A 15318-nucleotide genomic window follows, 5' to 3' on the forward strand; every position below is an offset into this window, starting at 1 on the left:
ATAATCTGTCTCACTGTCATCTTGATCTTCTTTCTCTATTTTTTCCACAGGTTCCCTCCATTACCCGGTCCGTGGGCCGTGACAGGATCTTGGCTCTCCGCCAGCAAACTCAGTTCCTCTGGGACGCCTACTTTTCCTCCGTAGCCAAAATAGTCTTAACAACTCTTGAGGTAAGCTTGCAAAACATTGTCTTAATGGGAGTTGTGGATTTATTCATCAGGAGAGTTGCATTTAGTCAGTCAAACTGCTATAGCTTGTTCTGTACTATAGATTGCCGCTGGCTATGCATCACCTCCCAAAGACAAACTTTTGAAGGATTTCTTTCTCCAGTTGTCAGTATTTTTTTTTTATCCAAAGAAGGTTAGCTGAATGTGCCCTCTCTTTTGCAGTACTTTTTCTACTCCATATTCATACATTTCCACTCAGAAGCAGCTCGGCAATGCAGTGTTCAAACACTCAGTGAAGGTATCTCAAAGTTACCGGGGGTGATTTGGCATGCTCAAAGTTTGTTTTGAGATCAGGGTTACAGTTTGACTTTTTGTTGTTGTTTTTTCTTCATGAAACTGTGTTTTTCCGCATCATATGAGAAAGCTGCTGATCCACCATTGGCATATAACATTTTTATATAGAACTGTCTTATCCTTTATTCAACTCTTAAAGCTACTGCCCCTCTTTCCCTTTGATTTGGCACCAGCTGACATGAGTTGCTAAAACCTTTTACAGCTAGTACTTAATGTTCATTGTCTTCACTGTCATCAGACCTGTGACAGTTACATATATGAAGCAGGCGCCCTTCTGTATCTAATGGTAGTCTAGATTGTGTGTGCCTTATCAGTTCTAAACAGAAAAGTAAACCTCATGGAGAAAACCTCTTGCTATGTGTGGAAAGTGCTCATAAAATCTCAGGTGGACTATTCAGCAAGGTTAACCTAGAAAACGTTATATCTAATGTGGAGTTCAGGTTTTATTTTAACCTAACCTGACAATCTTTGGGAAAAGAAAAGAAATATTGAAGATGGAAACCAACATTTTGTTGCCTGAAATGTAAACATAGCGGGTGCATAAGAGCCGTCGTGAAGTGCCAGTTGTGAAGCACCAAGTGTGAAGGAGGACCATGCTGTCTGGCAGCCTTCAGGTTTAAGAGGCTGCAGTATGTGAGTGGGTGTTCATGCCCGCTCTCAAGGCTAGAAACCCACAGGCTGGCTCATTAAATGACCCAACCAGCTGATGTACAGAAAATGAACCTGTGTCATTGCCATGTACCACAAAAGCCATCCTAGTCTTCCTTTTTTTCTTTTTTAAAAGAAATTAATTTCCTTACAGCCTCGATTCAGACCTCAGGGACCATTTGCGCTTTGTATCATCTCTGAACACACACACAGAGGATAATAATCCTTTTTATCACCAACATCAGCAGAAGAATCATAGGTATCATTACATAAACATCAGTATGATTGCTATGATCTTTCTAAAGCCCACAGTTTGTTTTAATTTATCACGTCCACCATGAATACTAATATCATAGTTATCACAATTATCATCATAGCAATAACATAAATACTATTATTACAATCATTACACCAACAAAGAAAGACTAAATTTTTCCACTTTATTTTTTTAATGTGTGTAAAAATATTATTAGTAGGTGAGGACTGTGGTTGTTGTGTAGGCCAGTTTGTTGTCTGATTTAATTGGTGAATGCAAGTTTAAAGGTGGAATCTCCATTCTTTTTCACAAAGTTTGAAGTACATGTATACAGGTAGTGTTTTTTGCACATATTTAGGTTTTATTAAGAAAATTGGCTTTATCATTCTTATTGATTTTATATCTTACATCTTTGAATTTATACAAATAGAAAGAAAGTTTAACAGACTGAAAAGTCATTAATTTTTAATGCTGGCACAATTATTTTCTGTTATTAGTCATAAAATAATGACACCCTTTTTAATTGTATAGCTGAGTTGATTGCTTTGATTGCACAAATGAGCAATCAAGGTATCAACTTTCAAAACTTTCAAAATATGAAGCACGTCTAACCATCCCTGAAGGGTTTCAAACAGTTACTATACTTAAAAGTACAACCTTTTTATTTTCCTAATTACTTTTGCTTTCAGAATTTGCCTCCTGTTATGTGTGTAATTTTTCTAAAGTAGAAAAATGATACAGTGAACTGAAAGTACGGCATATGCAATTGATATTAAAGATCTCATGCCTGTAATAACGTCATACATTTCTCTGTTTGAGCCAATTTAATGCTGTGTATATTAAAATGTTTGCGTCAATGCCATCTATCAAACACCAGGAATAAGGACCAATCTTTTATGGAATGACTGATAATTTAATCACCAAGCCCTGCAACTATAATTTATGTTTGCCTTCATGTTTACCTTAATAATACAAAGTATCCTCAAATTGCAGTATTTTTTTTTTTTTTTTTTTGAGCACAGACAAGACCTTGGTTATTCCACCAAATGCCCAGTGCTAGCAGGGTATGAAATTAGACAGGAGACCACTGACAGCTGTATACTGTTGGCCAGATGTGCTAAAAAGTCAGAGCCAGCATGCCACCAGGCTAAACGGGTGAAATGAAGCGTGGCTGATAACTGTAGTGTCCCACATACTGCGAGCCTGACAGTTGGTGTAAGGAGGTGGGTGTGTAGGCATATGTGTGTGTGTGTGTGTGTGTGTGTGTGGCTATTAAGAGCTGGATATAAGTGTCAATTCCCCACTCCCTGTTTCCTCCATTGTTTCGATCTAAATACAAAGAAATATGATTAAAAAGTTTGATTGTTTTTTTAAAATGAAAAATGTGTTTTTTAAGTTTCACAATAAGTCAAAACTACTTAGGTATATGTCTACTTTTGAATGGTTTGTTGTCCATTATTAGTCATGCAAAAAAAATTAAAATATGCATGTAAAAGTCAAAAATATAGACAGTTCATATGCCATTTATGTGCTAAAACCGAAATGAAATTGAAGGATTTTTATGTCACTATATAATTTGCAAAAATAAATAAATAAAATCTTTTAGTGGCAACCAACCAATCAGCTACAATCAACAGCTCCATTACTCTTTCATTACATCCTGTAGGGCAGGATGTAGTAAATTAAAGCATCACATGTTTAAAAAAGTCTTTCTGGCAGACCTGAGCTGAATTATTTGCCCCAACTAGTGGATACTGAAGAGAAAGGGAAAAAAACAGAGAAGAAGAAAACATAAGTACAGTTGTGGCCTAAAGCTGTCCTCAGAAGGGACGAGGTTTTGCTCAGTCCCCCAAAAGCTTCCTTACTTTCTAGTAAACCAGATTACACAATCACCCCTCTGCCACAGAGTCAGATCCTCTGATCCTCATCACTGTACAGACTTCAGGTATTTTCAGTGTCTCATACTGCTGCAGTTCATACAGTAATATATGTTCCACTGACAAAATGCAATCTCACAAGCTAGTCGTATAATGAGTTAATAAAATGTGCAATAAACAGTTTAACCAGCCGATTTCCTCATTAAAACATCAGTAGTAGTACTAATAAAGCTCGTGAGTATGTTTTGCTCATACTTGATAAATTACTTTTACTTATGATGTTGTTACTCTCCTTTAATATTATTTTATACTATGGTAACTGCCTTCTGGAAGATTTGGCTCACTGTCACAACATTCAACCAGCTCACCCAACCTCCGGTAACGAGACAGATGGATCGTATTAGCTAAATCACTAATGGACTGCTCATGTTGGGATTGAGTTGCTCCACAGGACGAAGCATCCTGGGTCTGTTCTGCAAAGATGTTCCTCTCTTCGAGACCTCCCCAAGCACCAAACATAAGCTAAAAAGCTTTCATTTTTAGTTTCAAATATTAGTAAATGTCTGTTGTTAGGTGGTGGAGGTAAGGGGGCAATTTTAGGCAATAGATTTTTCAGTTTGACTGAAAAAAAACAAGAAAAAAAAGAAAAGAAAATGATTGGTTATTATAGTTTCATCTTTTCTTCCTGTTTTCTTCCTGGTAAGTTATACTTGATGTTCACTCTTGCAGCCTGTTTTTACCCCTCTGTTTTTTTATAAAATATATTTTTTATGGTTCATGTACAATTCAGCTTGTTTCCATGATCTTTTTCTTCTTTTTCTTCCTTTCTGCTTTACTTCTCTGCTTCATCCAGATCATCCAGGACCGCGTGGACTCCCTTATATCCAGAAACCGTTTGTTGTGGAATTCCCTACCTGGTGGTCTGTATGCACTCCCTCAGTACTCAACTGATGCTGCCCAGTTTCCTTTTTACTATGCTCTACTGGGTGAGTACATAAGCTTTCCGCAAGAGTCATTTCAGTGTAGCACAGATGGTATAGGTTGTTGTTTTATGACTTAGCTGCAGCACAGGCGAATAACTGGAATGCAGTGTACTTGCCAATAGGAGAATGATCACTTAGATTGACCATGTTGGAGAAATAAGCAGGTAAGGATCACAGCAACTTTGATGAGGGCTGTGTAAGGAGGCTCAAGTAAAGGTACTCACTGTTCCTTACCTGTGTGGTTTCCTCAAAACAAGAAGGGTTGTGGCGTGTTTCTGCTCAGTAGTGATGAGTACCTTTTGTCAGAGGAGGCACGAAACATGAACCACAGTGTGGTGCATGTGCTGGGGAAAAGTCAGGTTTGCTGCAGATCCAGCTCGCGATTTACAGGATTTAAAGAAATACCCTTGAATGTCTCAAGGTGCCTAAAGGAGGGAAACTTCAGAAATTTTTATAAGTTTATTTCAAGCCACTTCCTGTGACACAGAGCTAATAAACTCAAGTTTGATACATATATGATAATTACTGAATCTGGGCTGTGATGCATGGCAGCAATTTTTCAGTTATTTGTTTTCATTAAGTGTTCTCCTTGGCACAATCATATTAACAGCTGGAGGACACATCATGCAAACAGCGATTATGGACCACAACTAAACTACATTTTCTTCTTTGTTGGAATCCAAAACATTCCCTTTTCTTTCAGGGAAATGTCAGAATTGTCAGTGACAGCCAGGAGATGCATCAAGAGATGCTGTCAGTATCATAAAGTCTGTCCTGTCTTGATCAGTGACAGAAAAGTGTCTGTGACAATTCCAGTGTTTTTCTGAAAGTTTTCACCTCTGAACACAATGACCATATCAGTGAGTAAAGAAATTGTAAAATGAGGATGTGTTTGCCAACTAATTTTAAATCCAGTCAACTTGAACTTCATTGGCTGCCTAAACTAAACTCCTGTCTATAGAGCCTAAAACAGTGAATGTACAAGCAGCATGGCTTATGACACAGGTCAGATAAGTGGTTAACAAAGGCAGCTGTAATAAAAATCTGCAGTATTGTTTTTAAAATATGTACGTAAATTTTGCAAGACTCCTGTTGGGGCAGAGTTCAGAAACTTGAAGCTGCAGGGAAAGAAATAAGGCTTCTATATGTGCATGTTTATGTGGGTGTGCAGACCAGAGAGATTCTCAGTAGTCTGAGGCTGTAACTCAGATCGATGTTTGTCTTTCTCTGAGGAATTGTGGACACAAGGGTTAGAAGGAAGAGAGAGGAGAACCATAGATGGAGCAGTTTTGTTTACACCTCTGCAGTAAATCACTATTTTTGCTGCCGCCATCACCAGTGCTGCTGCTGGGGGAATAACTTTTCGTCAGCGCCGTGTATACGACGGTCTCACTCTGATAACTTCCCATGAGTTTTGATGGCAAAGCTGTTGCAACTTGGGCCTGATAGTTTAAAAAAGTTTGGCTTAATGTCAATACATAGCTGCCTCAGGACAAGTAAGACATCGGGATCAGATGCCTCAAGTTACAGTTTTACTTTAGTGTGTGAAAAGGAGTCCAGTCATTTGTGCTCTGCAGCTTCTTCAAATTATTTAAACAAGTTGTGTTAATATTCTAGAAATTGATGTATCAGAGCAATACTGTTCTAATATATAGCATCTATTTTATAGCTGGTTTGACATTTGTAGTTTTTTTTAATGGTGTTGAGTTTTAGATAGACTTGCAGCACATGTCAGTATAAAAGTGTGACTAAAGATGGGAGAAAACTTGATGTATGCTGATTTCCTGTCTTTTAAATTATACATATAGTTGAAATCAGCAAATGCTTTGTCAAAGCCAGTTAGTCCCAGTGTACTAGATGAGAACTGAGCTGCAAGCTGCTCTCAAGACAGCACTAAGGTACTGGTTGTGTAAAACTCCTGCCTCAAGGCTCTGATTTTTCCATGTAACGCTAGACCATAGTGTATTTAGGACTGTTTGCTTAAGAAAATTTTTGTTTAAGAACTGTAAAACATCTTTGACAGACCAATACAGTTAACACTGCTCCAGATGTGTTTCAAGAAGTTTAAGGTATGTGTGCTCACTTTTGGACTATGCGGGTTGCAAGATGTCAGTATCAGATTTTGACCTTGCTATCAGTGTTGCGCAGATTGGTTGCACAGGACACTCTTTAGCTTTAAAGAAGCCCTTGCTTTTGCTCAGCTGCCATGTGTGCCATTTTGAGAGCATTCAGTCCAATGTCCAGTGCAATGCCTCTTTACTAGACTCAAAACTCTGTCAGATTCTTGTCACAGTCGTAACAGTAGATTTCTGCTTCTGCGTTAAATCCATATTGTAGGTAGAATGTAAACATAAACACTTCTGATATCCTAAGCTATTACCTCGCTAGAACTGCAGTAATGCTGATGCAGCCCGCAAGAACTAAGACTGGCCATTAAGTACCATTGTTTCCTCCTGTGCATCTCTGGCCACTTCTTCTTCTGTTTCCATTTTTTTAAAATCAACTTAAAAAGTATGGATCAACTTGGCATCATTGACGAAATTCCAGTATAATTCCAGCACTTTAATGCAATCGTTAAAAAGAGAATTTCTCTAATTTTTTAAAAGTCTTGGACTTAAAAAGAAAACAAAAGCACATCAAGGATGCTAGTCTGCCTCTATGAATTATCCATATACTAGACCTAAACTTCTCAATTTTAGATTTCATGTTAATTATTAAATAATGAAATAATATTATTATATTTGGGGTATAATCTTGCATTGTGTGATGGCTGAGTTGTGTACATGTTCATTTTTTGTATTCTGTTTTATTCTATTTCTATGTAGTATGCATTTGCAGCTTTTGAACCCAGAACAAATGTATCCATCTAGACAATTAACTGCATCTTATCTTGTTTTATGAAATTGATTATTTGTTAAGAATTACAAAATCCCTACAAAGTTAACTTCTCACCTTTTGAATGAATATTTCCGATTTGAGAAAGGTCCTTTATGTCCCCTTATGATCTGATTTCAGAGAGCCAGTGCTTCCATTCTGTTCTATGACTGAATGTTTCAGTGTTTGCGAGGTTTTGGTACTAAAAAAAACCTGAAACATGCTGTTTAACAGAAATTAAGATGGCTTAGCTATGTCCAAGAAACAGAAGGTTTGAGCCTATTTATGTGACCCCCACAAAGGCAGAGCTCATGCTTCCATAAATACCACTAAGCCCACCTGAGATGGCTGGTCAGGGGGCCCAGTGTCAGAGAGATGGATAGAGCAACACTAAAGAGCACTCTGGCTGCACTTATCCATGAGGAAGTGTTTTACCCTATTCCCAAATGCACCCAACACTTGCCATGCCATGTGCCTGCAGTCCTGGTCTTCTTTGGCTGCTCTGAGTGTTCAGTGTGTGTGTGTGTGTGTGTGTGTGTGTGTGTGTTTCCACATCTGCCTGCCCATTTATCTATTATAGATTTTTGCAATCCTCATTTTAGCTGCTCACATGGGGTATCTAACTTTTTGTAATTACTTTCTGGCAGTGTGTAAAAATAGAATAGAAGCAGTTTTGCTGCAATTTAGAGTTTTTGGGCTTCTTGAAGTGAAGGAAACAACAGCAAATAGATTCCATGTGATCACGTGGTAAACATACTAAACATGTAAAAGAGAACAAAAATCTATGTTAACACCCAGTACGTTTAACATGATGGAAAAATTTCACTCTGTGAACTAATATTATTGGAAATTATTGAAATGACCTTAAATAAAAGCTAAATTATAGATGTCTCATGGATGGATTCCATTGTTTTGAATTCCAAAACAGAGGATAAGAATCTTTGTAAAATGTAACCACTTCAAAAAAAAGTTATAATGAGAGCTGGAAAGGCTGGAATAGTAAGTGATACTAAAAAGAAACCGCAGGAGGAACATTTTGATTCTAACTAGGTTTATTGGCAACAGGTCAGTAACATGATGGGGTATAAAAAGAGCATCTTAGAATGGACCAAAAAACATGTGAAGGACTCACTGACAGTTATTGCAAATGCTTAATTGCAGTTCTTGCTGCCAAGAGCGGCACAAGTTGTTATTATGTTTAGGGGCCAATTAGGTTTTTACCAGGGCGGGGTAGGTTTAAACAATTTCTTTCCTTTATAGATCAAATCGTTTAAAAACTATCATACTTAGGTCCTCTTGCCTTAAATTTGCTTGATGATTCGAAACGTGAAAGTGTGAGAAATATACACACACAAAAAGAAATCAGGAAGGAAGCAAATGTATTTCTATAACACTGTTTATTGTGAAAATGTCAAAATGTGTGTTTATGACTAACCATTGCATTTTGTTATTCAGCCTTTTTGGAATTGAGGTTGTATTACCTTGTGTTTCCTGAAACCTCTGCTTTTCACAGAACTCTAATACTATATTCTTATTTTTCTTCATTATGAACCTCTTTGTTTCATATCTTCAATTATGAAACATTAATTTATAATAAATGTAAGTGAACTTCCAATATATTGTAATAATTATAAATGGCAAATTGATTAGAATGTGTCCTCGCATACTAGAGTGTATTATGTAGTGCTGTTGTGAGTGAATAGATTATTAATGTAATTAGACTATTTACACAGCTCACAGCTGCCAAATATTCACAGTTTACACAACTTATTTGCTAATCAGATTAAGAAGAAGAAAATCACCATCAGTATTTACACAGACTACAATTTGTTGCTGTTTGTGTGATATTTGTGATCATTTCTTGCCCCATGCAAGCCTTGTGGAATGATTTAATACTAGTCAGATAATGTTTGCAGTGATTATGAATGCAGCAAAGTTTACAGTGCAAAAACAGTGTATGTTTTCTATATTCTGAGCCATCTTAATAACATTAATGTGAATTAAATCCTGTAATATTTGACAATAATAGATGAATCTATTTTAAAATGAAAGATGTATTAAGGAAATCTTTTTGTAGAAGCTCGTGCTTTATTATATCAATACATTTCTCTGGCACAGGTTTGCCACAGGGAGAATAAGGTTCTCAAAATTACAAATCTTCCCATCCCACTCTTTTCTGAATACCATTTGTCGAAGAAGCCTCAATTCATTCTGCTTTGCTGCTTCTCTTTTTGTTCTGTTTGGTTCATTTGTTTGTTTCGGTAAAATGCAAGAGAGTATCTAACAAGAGTTGTAGAAACAGAATTACCCATTATAGAAACAAATCAGCATCATTCACGATTGAGTAAAAGAGACTCAAAGCAAACTGTTCACTCTTGGATTAGACATGTTTACTCATGGTCAGCCATCTGAACCGGGGGGTGTATATGCTGTCACGAAGATGGATGACGGGTGCAGCGTGGAGCACTCTGTGTCCAGTTAACCGTGATGGAGCTTTATGGAGAGCTACATCTGCACAAATCTGTGTTTTGTTTTGTTTTTTTGGTGTTGTTGTTGTTTTTCTAAAAGCCTAAATACAGTTTACCTATGACAACTGTTTGTGAAGTATGGGTATGTTTGTGCAGGTAAGAGCCCGTCGCAGCAGTTCACCGCTGTGATCCATATGGTAACTCCTCTGCAGTCCCAGATATCCCCTGTGGTGAAGCTCATCATCGCTGTAGCCAAGTCCAAGTTCTGTGCACAGGTGGGAAGTGTGTCTGAACTTTGCTGTGAGTTGATGCTGCTGCGGTTCAGGAAAGAGATGAAAGAATGGTTTCACATATATGCAGTGACATGCAAACAGTGTCAGGAGGTGTTAATTCTCTGCGATCTAAAATGTTTCACTTGACAGCTGATGTTTATGTTATCAATGTGTTTCTTCTATAACCTTGTCTCTCCATATCTCCCTCTCTCCTTATTTCCTTTTTCTTTTGTCTCATTCCTACTTTTCCCTTCCTTCTTTGTTTTTTTCATATAACAGTAAAAAAAATCCAAAATATATATTTTTTAAAGAAGGTCTAAAAAATGAGAAAGTAGATTAGTGATTATTGTAGGTTTTATATTCCAGTTTCTGCTCCTTTTTCAAATATAATGTGTATTTTTTATTAATTTCTTTTTTTGATAATTTGCTTTAAATCTTCACACGTCTTCTTGACCTCTGTAATTTATCTAGACAGCTTTTAAACAAGCTTTATTATTCTACACATTATAAAAAGTACTAGAAAAAGGCACTAGAGTAATACCTGAGTACTAAAGGTCTGTTGCATAAGCAGAGTCTCTTATATAATGCGTTTTTTTTAATGAAATATGTTGAATTAAGCTTTACTATAAATATTCATGTACATGTAAATATACTGAAAGTGCAAAAGCTTTTGAAACAAACTTGGTGATGACTAACTCAGTCCACACACTCACAGGGCTAATGAAAAAAGAACATTTTTTTATTCTGGCACTAAAGATTATATATGTACTGACTCTGATAATAAGATATTCTCTTGCAAGGGGTTCTCTGTAAAGCAGAAGACCCTGGCTGGCCTTTGCTTCTTGAAAAATAGGACGGACATTTCATTATGAGGAATATCAGCTCATTCAAAACCTTCTGTGGAGAAACCAATTCACAACAATATTGGGGCTTGTATAATATTAATGGACACCATGTTCTTTTCCCCACACAGATTGTGGTTTTATGGAACTGCGACAAGCCTTTACCTCCTAGAAACAAGTGGCCCTCCACCAGTGTGCCTCTCACTGTCATTGAAGGACAGACCAAGGTAATGGCTGTTGGCTTTTTTACATCCATTATGTATTAAAATAGATTTAAATGCTTAGCAGTGAAGACATATTATCCCCACCTTTAAAAACTGACCTGCTTCGGGGCACGCCAGATATGAAAGAGACCGAAACACTCGGCTGATGTTCTGGGAGCTGTTTTAGAGGAAGATGGAAAACAATAACACACGAAAAAACATAAATAACAATAACATGAATGAGAATATCACACAGCTATAGGATTAGATACTGTAAACTTACACTGTGTTATGTATTTTGCACAATTTATACCAGTTTTATGAAGTTTAAGGAGAATATATTTACCTGGTGGTTGCCGAGTGGTGGCTAGAGATTGCTGGCGGTCACTAGGTGAAATTCATTGCAAAGAAGTTTATGGCGCCGAACTCAAAGCCTCCTTGCAATGATTGTGGTCATTAGCAGATTTCATAGAAGATGCTGACACTGTCTGCAAGCACTCGCTACCTCCTCACCCAGCGATAGTGAGAGGTAAAAGAAGCAATTGCAGACCATTTCTCTTCAAAGTAACGCAGCCAAAGCAGTTACCAGATGGTTTCTAATGCAGCACCCACTTTTTTACCCAGCGACAGCGAGTATCATCCAACATAACTGTCAGTAATCTTTTATGATTAATAAATCAGAATATAAATATGAAATAAATACAAACTAATGAAGATTCTTGGAAAAGATATCATTGACTTTTAAATGAATGAAAAACTTTATCAACACAAATCATAACATAATTCTACCCCCGTATAGTTAACGATGGATGTTCTGCTGGAATCATTGGAGAACTTGTTTGGCAGCATTACCTGAACGTTGCTGTAGACCAAATACGCTCTCATGGCAACAATAGCCCTTGATTTTAAAAATGAGTCTTTAATATGTGTTTAGTGTTTTGCAGCGAGAAATTCTGCTCCATTTAGACTCTCAGTCCATGATTAATGATTCAGGAAATGCAGCAAAATACCTCTGGGGATGCCAGATGTTCTGAGTCTTATATATTGTTATTATATTAACAGCAAAAGAAATACAAGAGTGGGTCAGGATTATGACTCAGTGAAGCTGAAATACACCAACCATCTACCCTACAGCGAGTATGAAATGACTACATATCACCATTATTAGTGGCCATAAGACTGCTGCTGCTAACACTAAAGCAAGCAGTCTTTCTCACACTACATATACTACTACTAATAATAATGCACTAAAGACTTTTGAATTGGTTTAGTCAGATGGGTTTTAAAGACCCTGATTTACATCACAGATGTTTAGTTACTGTTGCTGATTTAAACTCTACAGGAATGTGTGGGTGTCTCTTTGGTCCTGATTATGTTCTGCTAGTTTCTTCGCATCTGGTAGTGTTAAAAACTCACACGTTTCCTTGTTGACAACAGGAAAGCGATAAGATATATCGCTCAGTCTAAAATTGTTGCATTTCTTCCTGTTCTGAAAGAAAAAAAACTCAGGCAACTGTTTGTTTTTATCGATTTTGCTTTGGTACTCATAGCACATGGTGTAAATCAAGAAAAGATTATAGTTTTGATTGAAAATAAATAAGCATGTGGTTGCATTGTGTTTTAGAGCACACCACATGTTTTCAAAGTGTTTTTTTGTTTGTTTGTTTGTTTTGTTCGTTTGTTTTATTTTGTTTGTGCTTCTTCAGTTCTGGAACAACTGAGGGATAGTCACACATAATAAACCCCAGTGGATCACCCAAGAGCTGAAGAAGGTGAAGAAGTCTCATGGATCTTCAAAACCTAGAAAAACTTGAGTCGCTTTCTTTTCAAGCTTTCAAGATTTTTTTTTCTGAACTGTAACCAGAGACTGGGACTCTTAATCTAAAAATATCAAACCCAAAATTATTTAATTGTAGATTGTAGTTTTTAGGCTGGGTTGACATAGTGTTAAATCAAATCCTGCATCATTTATTAGGTCCCTATTAATTACAAGTCCCTTGTTTAAAGTCTCATAGTCCTGTAAACCATGTAAAAAATGGATATTACCACTGTGATGTTGTAATGTTGGTCTGTGAACCTGCATTTTGAAGCCTCACCATTGGCATTTTGGCTGTCGCCATTTTAGATTTGCGGAGCAAGAAATTACCACATTTGGATGAAACAGTGGACTGCTAGGTTTGCAAGCTGCATTTATGAATCATATGGGTGAAGACACAGAAACAACTACCTGCTAATTAGTACTAAATAACAGACTGACAAAATATTCCATTTTCAGTCACAAAAACTGAAACACAAACTTGTTGAACAGACTGTAGCAAACAGCAGCCCATATCATTTTTCAGGCAATGCCATTAAAATGCTCCAAAAGGTACCAACAGCACAAACAGGTTTGCTGTTGAACTAAACCTGTCTCCTCAGGTTTAGTTCACTGACTCCTTTCAGCAGACATGGATGGGCTACAGCTGCCTGTGTTCGAAAATCTGTCAGAGCAACTATGCCCCTAACTCCAGCAACCAGATGGATGAGTTATTGAAAAAAATCCACTTCTCATAGAGGTGTTATGCAGTGGGAAACTATTTATAGAGGCCAAAAAGTTTTGTTTTTTTAAATCAGGCTGTAAATATGCTTTTTAATTATATAAAATTGGACATTTGAACTTGTAAATCTGTTGGGTTTGACTCACTTTTGAAGCTTTAAGGGAACAATAGAAGAACTTCAGACATGCACTTCTGTGTTGGCTTCATTCTCAGTGGAGGTTACAGCTGGGTTAGTTCACAAACCTATTTGGTCTTTAAGTCTGATGTCATTAGCAGTTTCCGGGTCCAAACTCAGCCTCAGGTCCCAAAGTCAAAGGAACACTGTGGCATCACTGAAAGTTTCAAACTGTGTCTAATGTCTAATGTCTGTGTCTAAATTCTTTCATCTTAAATAAAATGATCTGTACGGCTGCTCTACCAGGTGTAACTATGAAGTTTAACATCCAGGCATCCATGAAAACCGAATTTATGAAATTTAACAGAGTGAGAAGTTAGCAGGGAGTTAGCTTGCTAGTTTCCACATAAATATACCACCAAATAAATATTAATAAATATAAATAAATTAAATATACCAAAAATTAAAACGTACAGCTCTGCTATCACTTCGGACAAAAATGAAGACAGAAAACTAAACAGCAGTGATGTTTGTGGGGTTACTGAAGTTGGACTAGCTGGTATATGATCGCTAGCGACACAGCTATGTTAGCATAATATAAACACTGGAGGATGAACGCTAACTTTTTTCCACTTGATAAAAGTTAAGGTGAGGGTTCCCGATCGTTAAGGACAAATGCAATCGCATGGCAGGATGCTGTAAACGGACCAAACTTCAGTCAGGAGAACAACTGAGATAATCCATCCATAATACGAGGTTAGTCATTAATACACTGCTGCATGGACTTGGCTGTAGTTACATGTAAGGTTTTAAAAAGTGAGCTTTAAAATGAACAGTGGTAATAAATACCGAAAGAGGCCCGACAGTGATCACTGACTCTTTTTAGGGGCTTGTACAGATTTAAAAGAAAAAGATACAAAGCATTAAAACATGTTAAAAACACAAGAGCCTTAATAAACACAGAGCAATTTGGACCTGGAAGCAGGGTTCATACATCATCAGTTAAAGACAGTTAAAGATAGGTGATGTCATGATCACTAAATCTGTCTTTTATATGTAGCCTGCCTTAATCACTTGATTAGAAGGATAAAATATGTAAAGACAGAGTGAAAAAAGCTCCCCCTTCTCTCATTAACACCACTGTAATGTCCTTGGAATGAAAAAAAAAAGAGAAGCATGAATGAACCTCATTATATCTGTTTTCCACACCAAGTTCCAGGTTTAATTAAAAGCAGATATTGAGTATATTTTCATTTAATCCTACCTGAAGTCCTATAATCAAGCAGCAGAGGGAGGGAATCATGTATAACACTCTTTTCCTTTGTCAACTAAATTCTAATCCAGTGCTATTTCAAGTTTAAATAGACTCTTAATGGTAAATTTGAAGCAGTGTGAGCTTTGATTGTTAGATATTAGAGTGAAGCCAAGAGTGTGACTTTGTTTCGTTTGTTCTCATTTGCAATATTACTGGGTTGTACTCTGCCTCTATCTACATATACATGCTGTAAAAACTCATAGTTGTTACGGTATATTTCATAAACAGAAGAAAAATGTCACATTTTCTAATTACTTTAACCAGTTGAGCTTCTTAAAATGCACTCAGTCAGATACTCACTTACTAAATGAAGCCTCCATACATGCCAGCATGTTTCTCTCTCCATGTCAGTCTCTTAGTCGTCTAATTGCTTCTGTTTGTTTTCATGTAAACGTCTCCCTCTTGAA

The 15318-nt window shown here is 36.9% G+C and overlaps 1 protein-coding gene across 1 annotated transcript in view; it reads left to right on the forward strand.

The window, feature by feature from the left end:
• Window positions 1–15318, forward strand: part of LOC100700775 (exostosin-1) — a 312004-nt gene that overhangs the window by 271597 nt on the left and 25089 nt on the right. Inside the window, exons 6-9 of the mRNA XM_003456622.5 lie at window positions 51–170; window positions 4156–4288; window positions 9784–9902; window positions 10873–10968. Of these exons, the coding sequence (XP_003456670.1) occupies window positions 51–170; window positions 4156–4288; window positions 9784–9902; window positions 10873–10968 (468 nt within the window). The remainder of the gene's footprint in view (window positions 1–50; window positions 171–4155; window positions 4289–9783; window positions 9903–10872; window positions 10969–15318) is intronic.

This window comes from Oreochromis niloticus, linkage group LG15 (genome assembly GCF_001858045.2).
Source record: "Oreochromis niloticus isolate F11D_XX linkage group LG15, O_niloticus_UMD_NMBU, whole genome shotgun sequence".
In the NCBI taxonomy this organism is placed as follows: Eukaryota; Metazoa; Chordata; class Actinopteri; order Cichliformes; family Cichlidae; genus Oreochromis; species Oreochromis niloticus.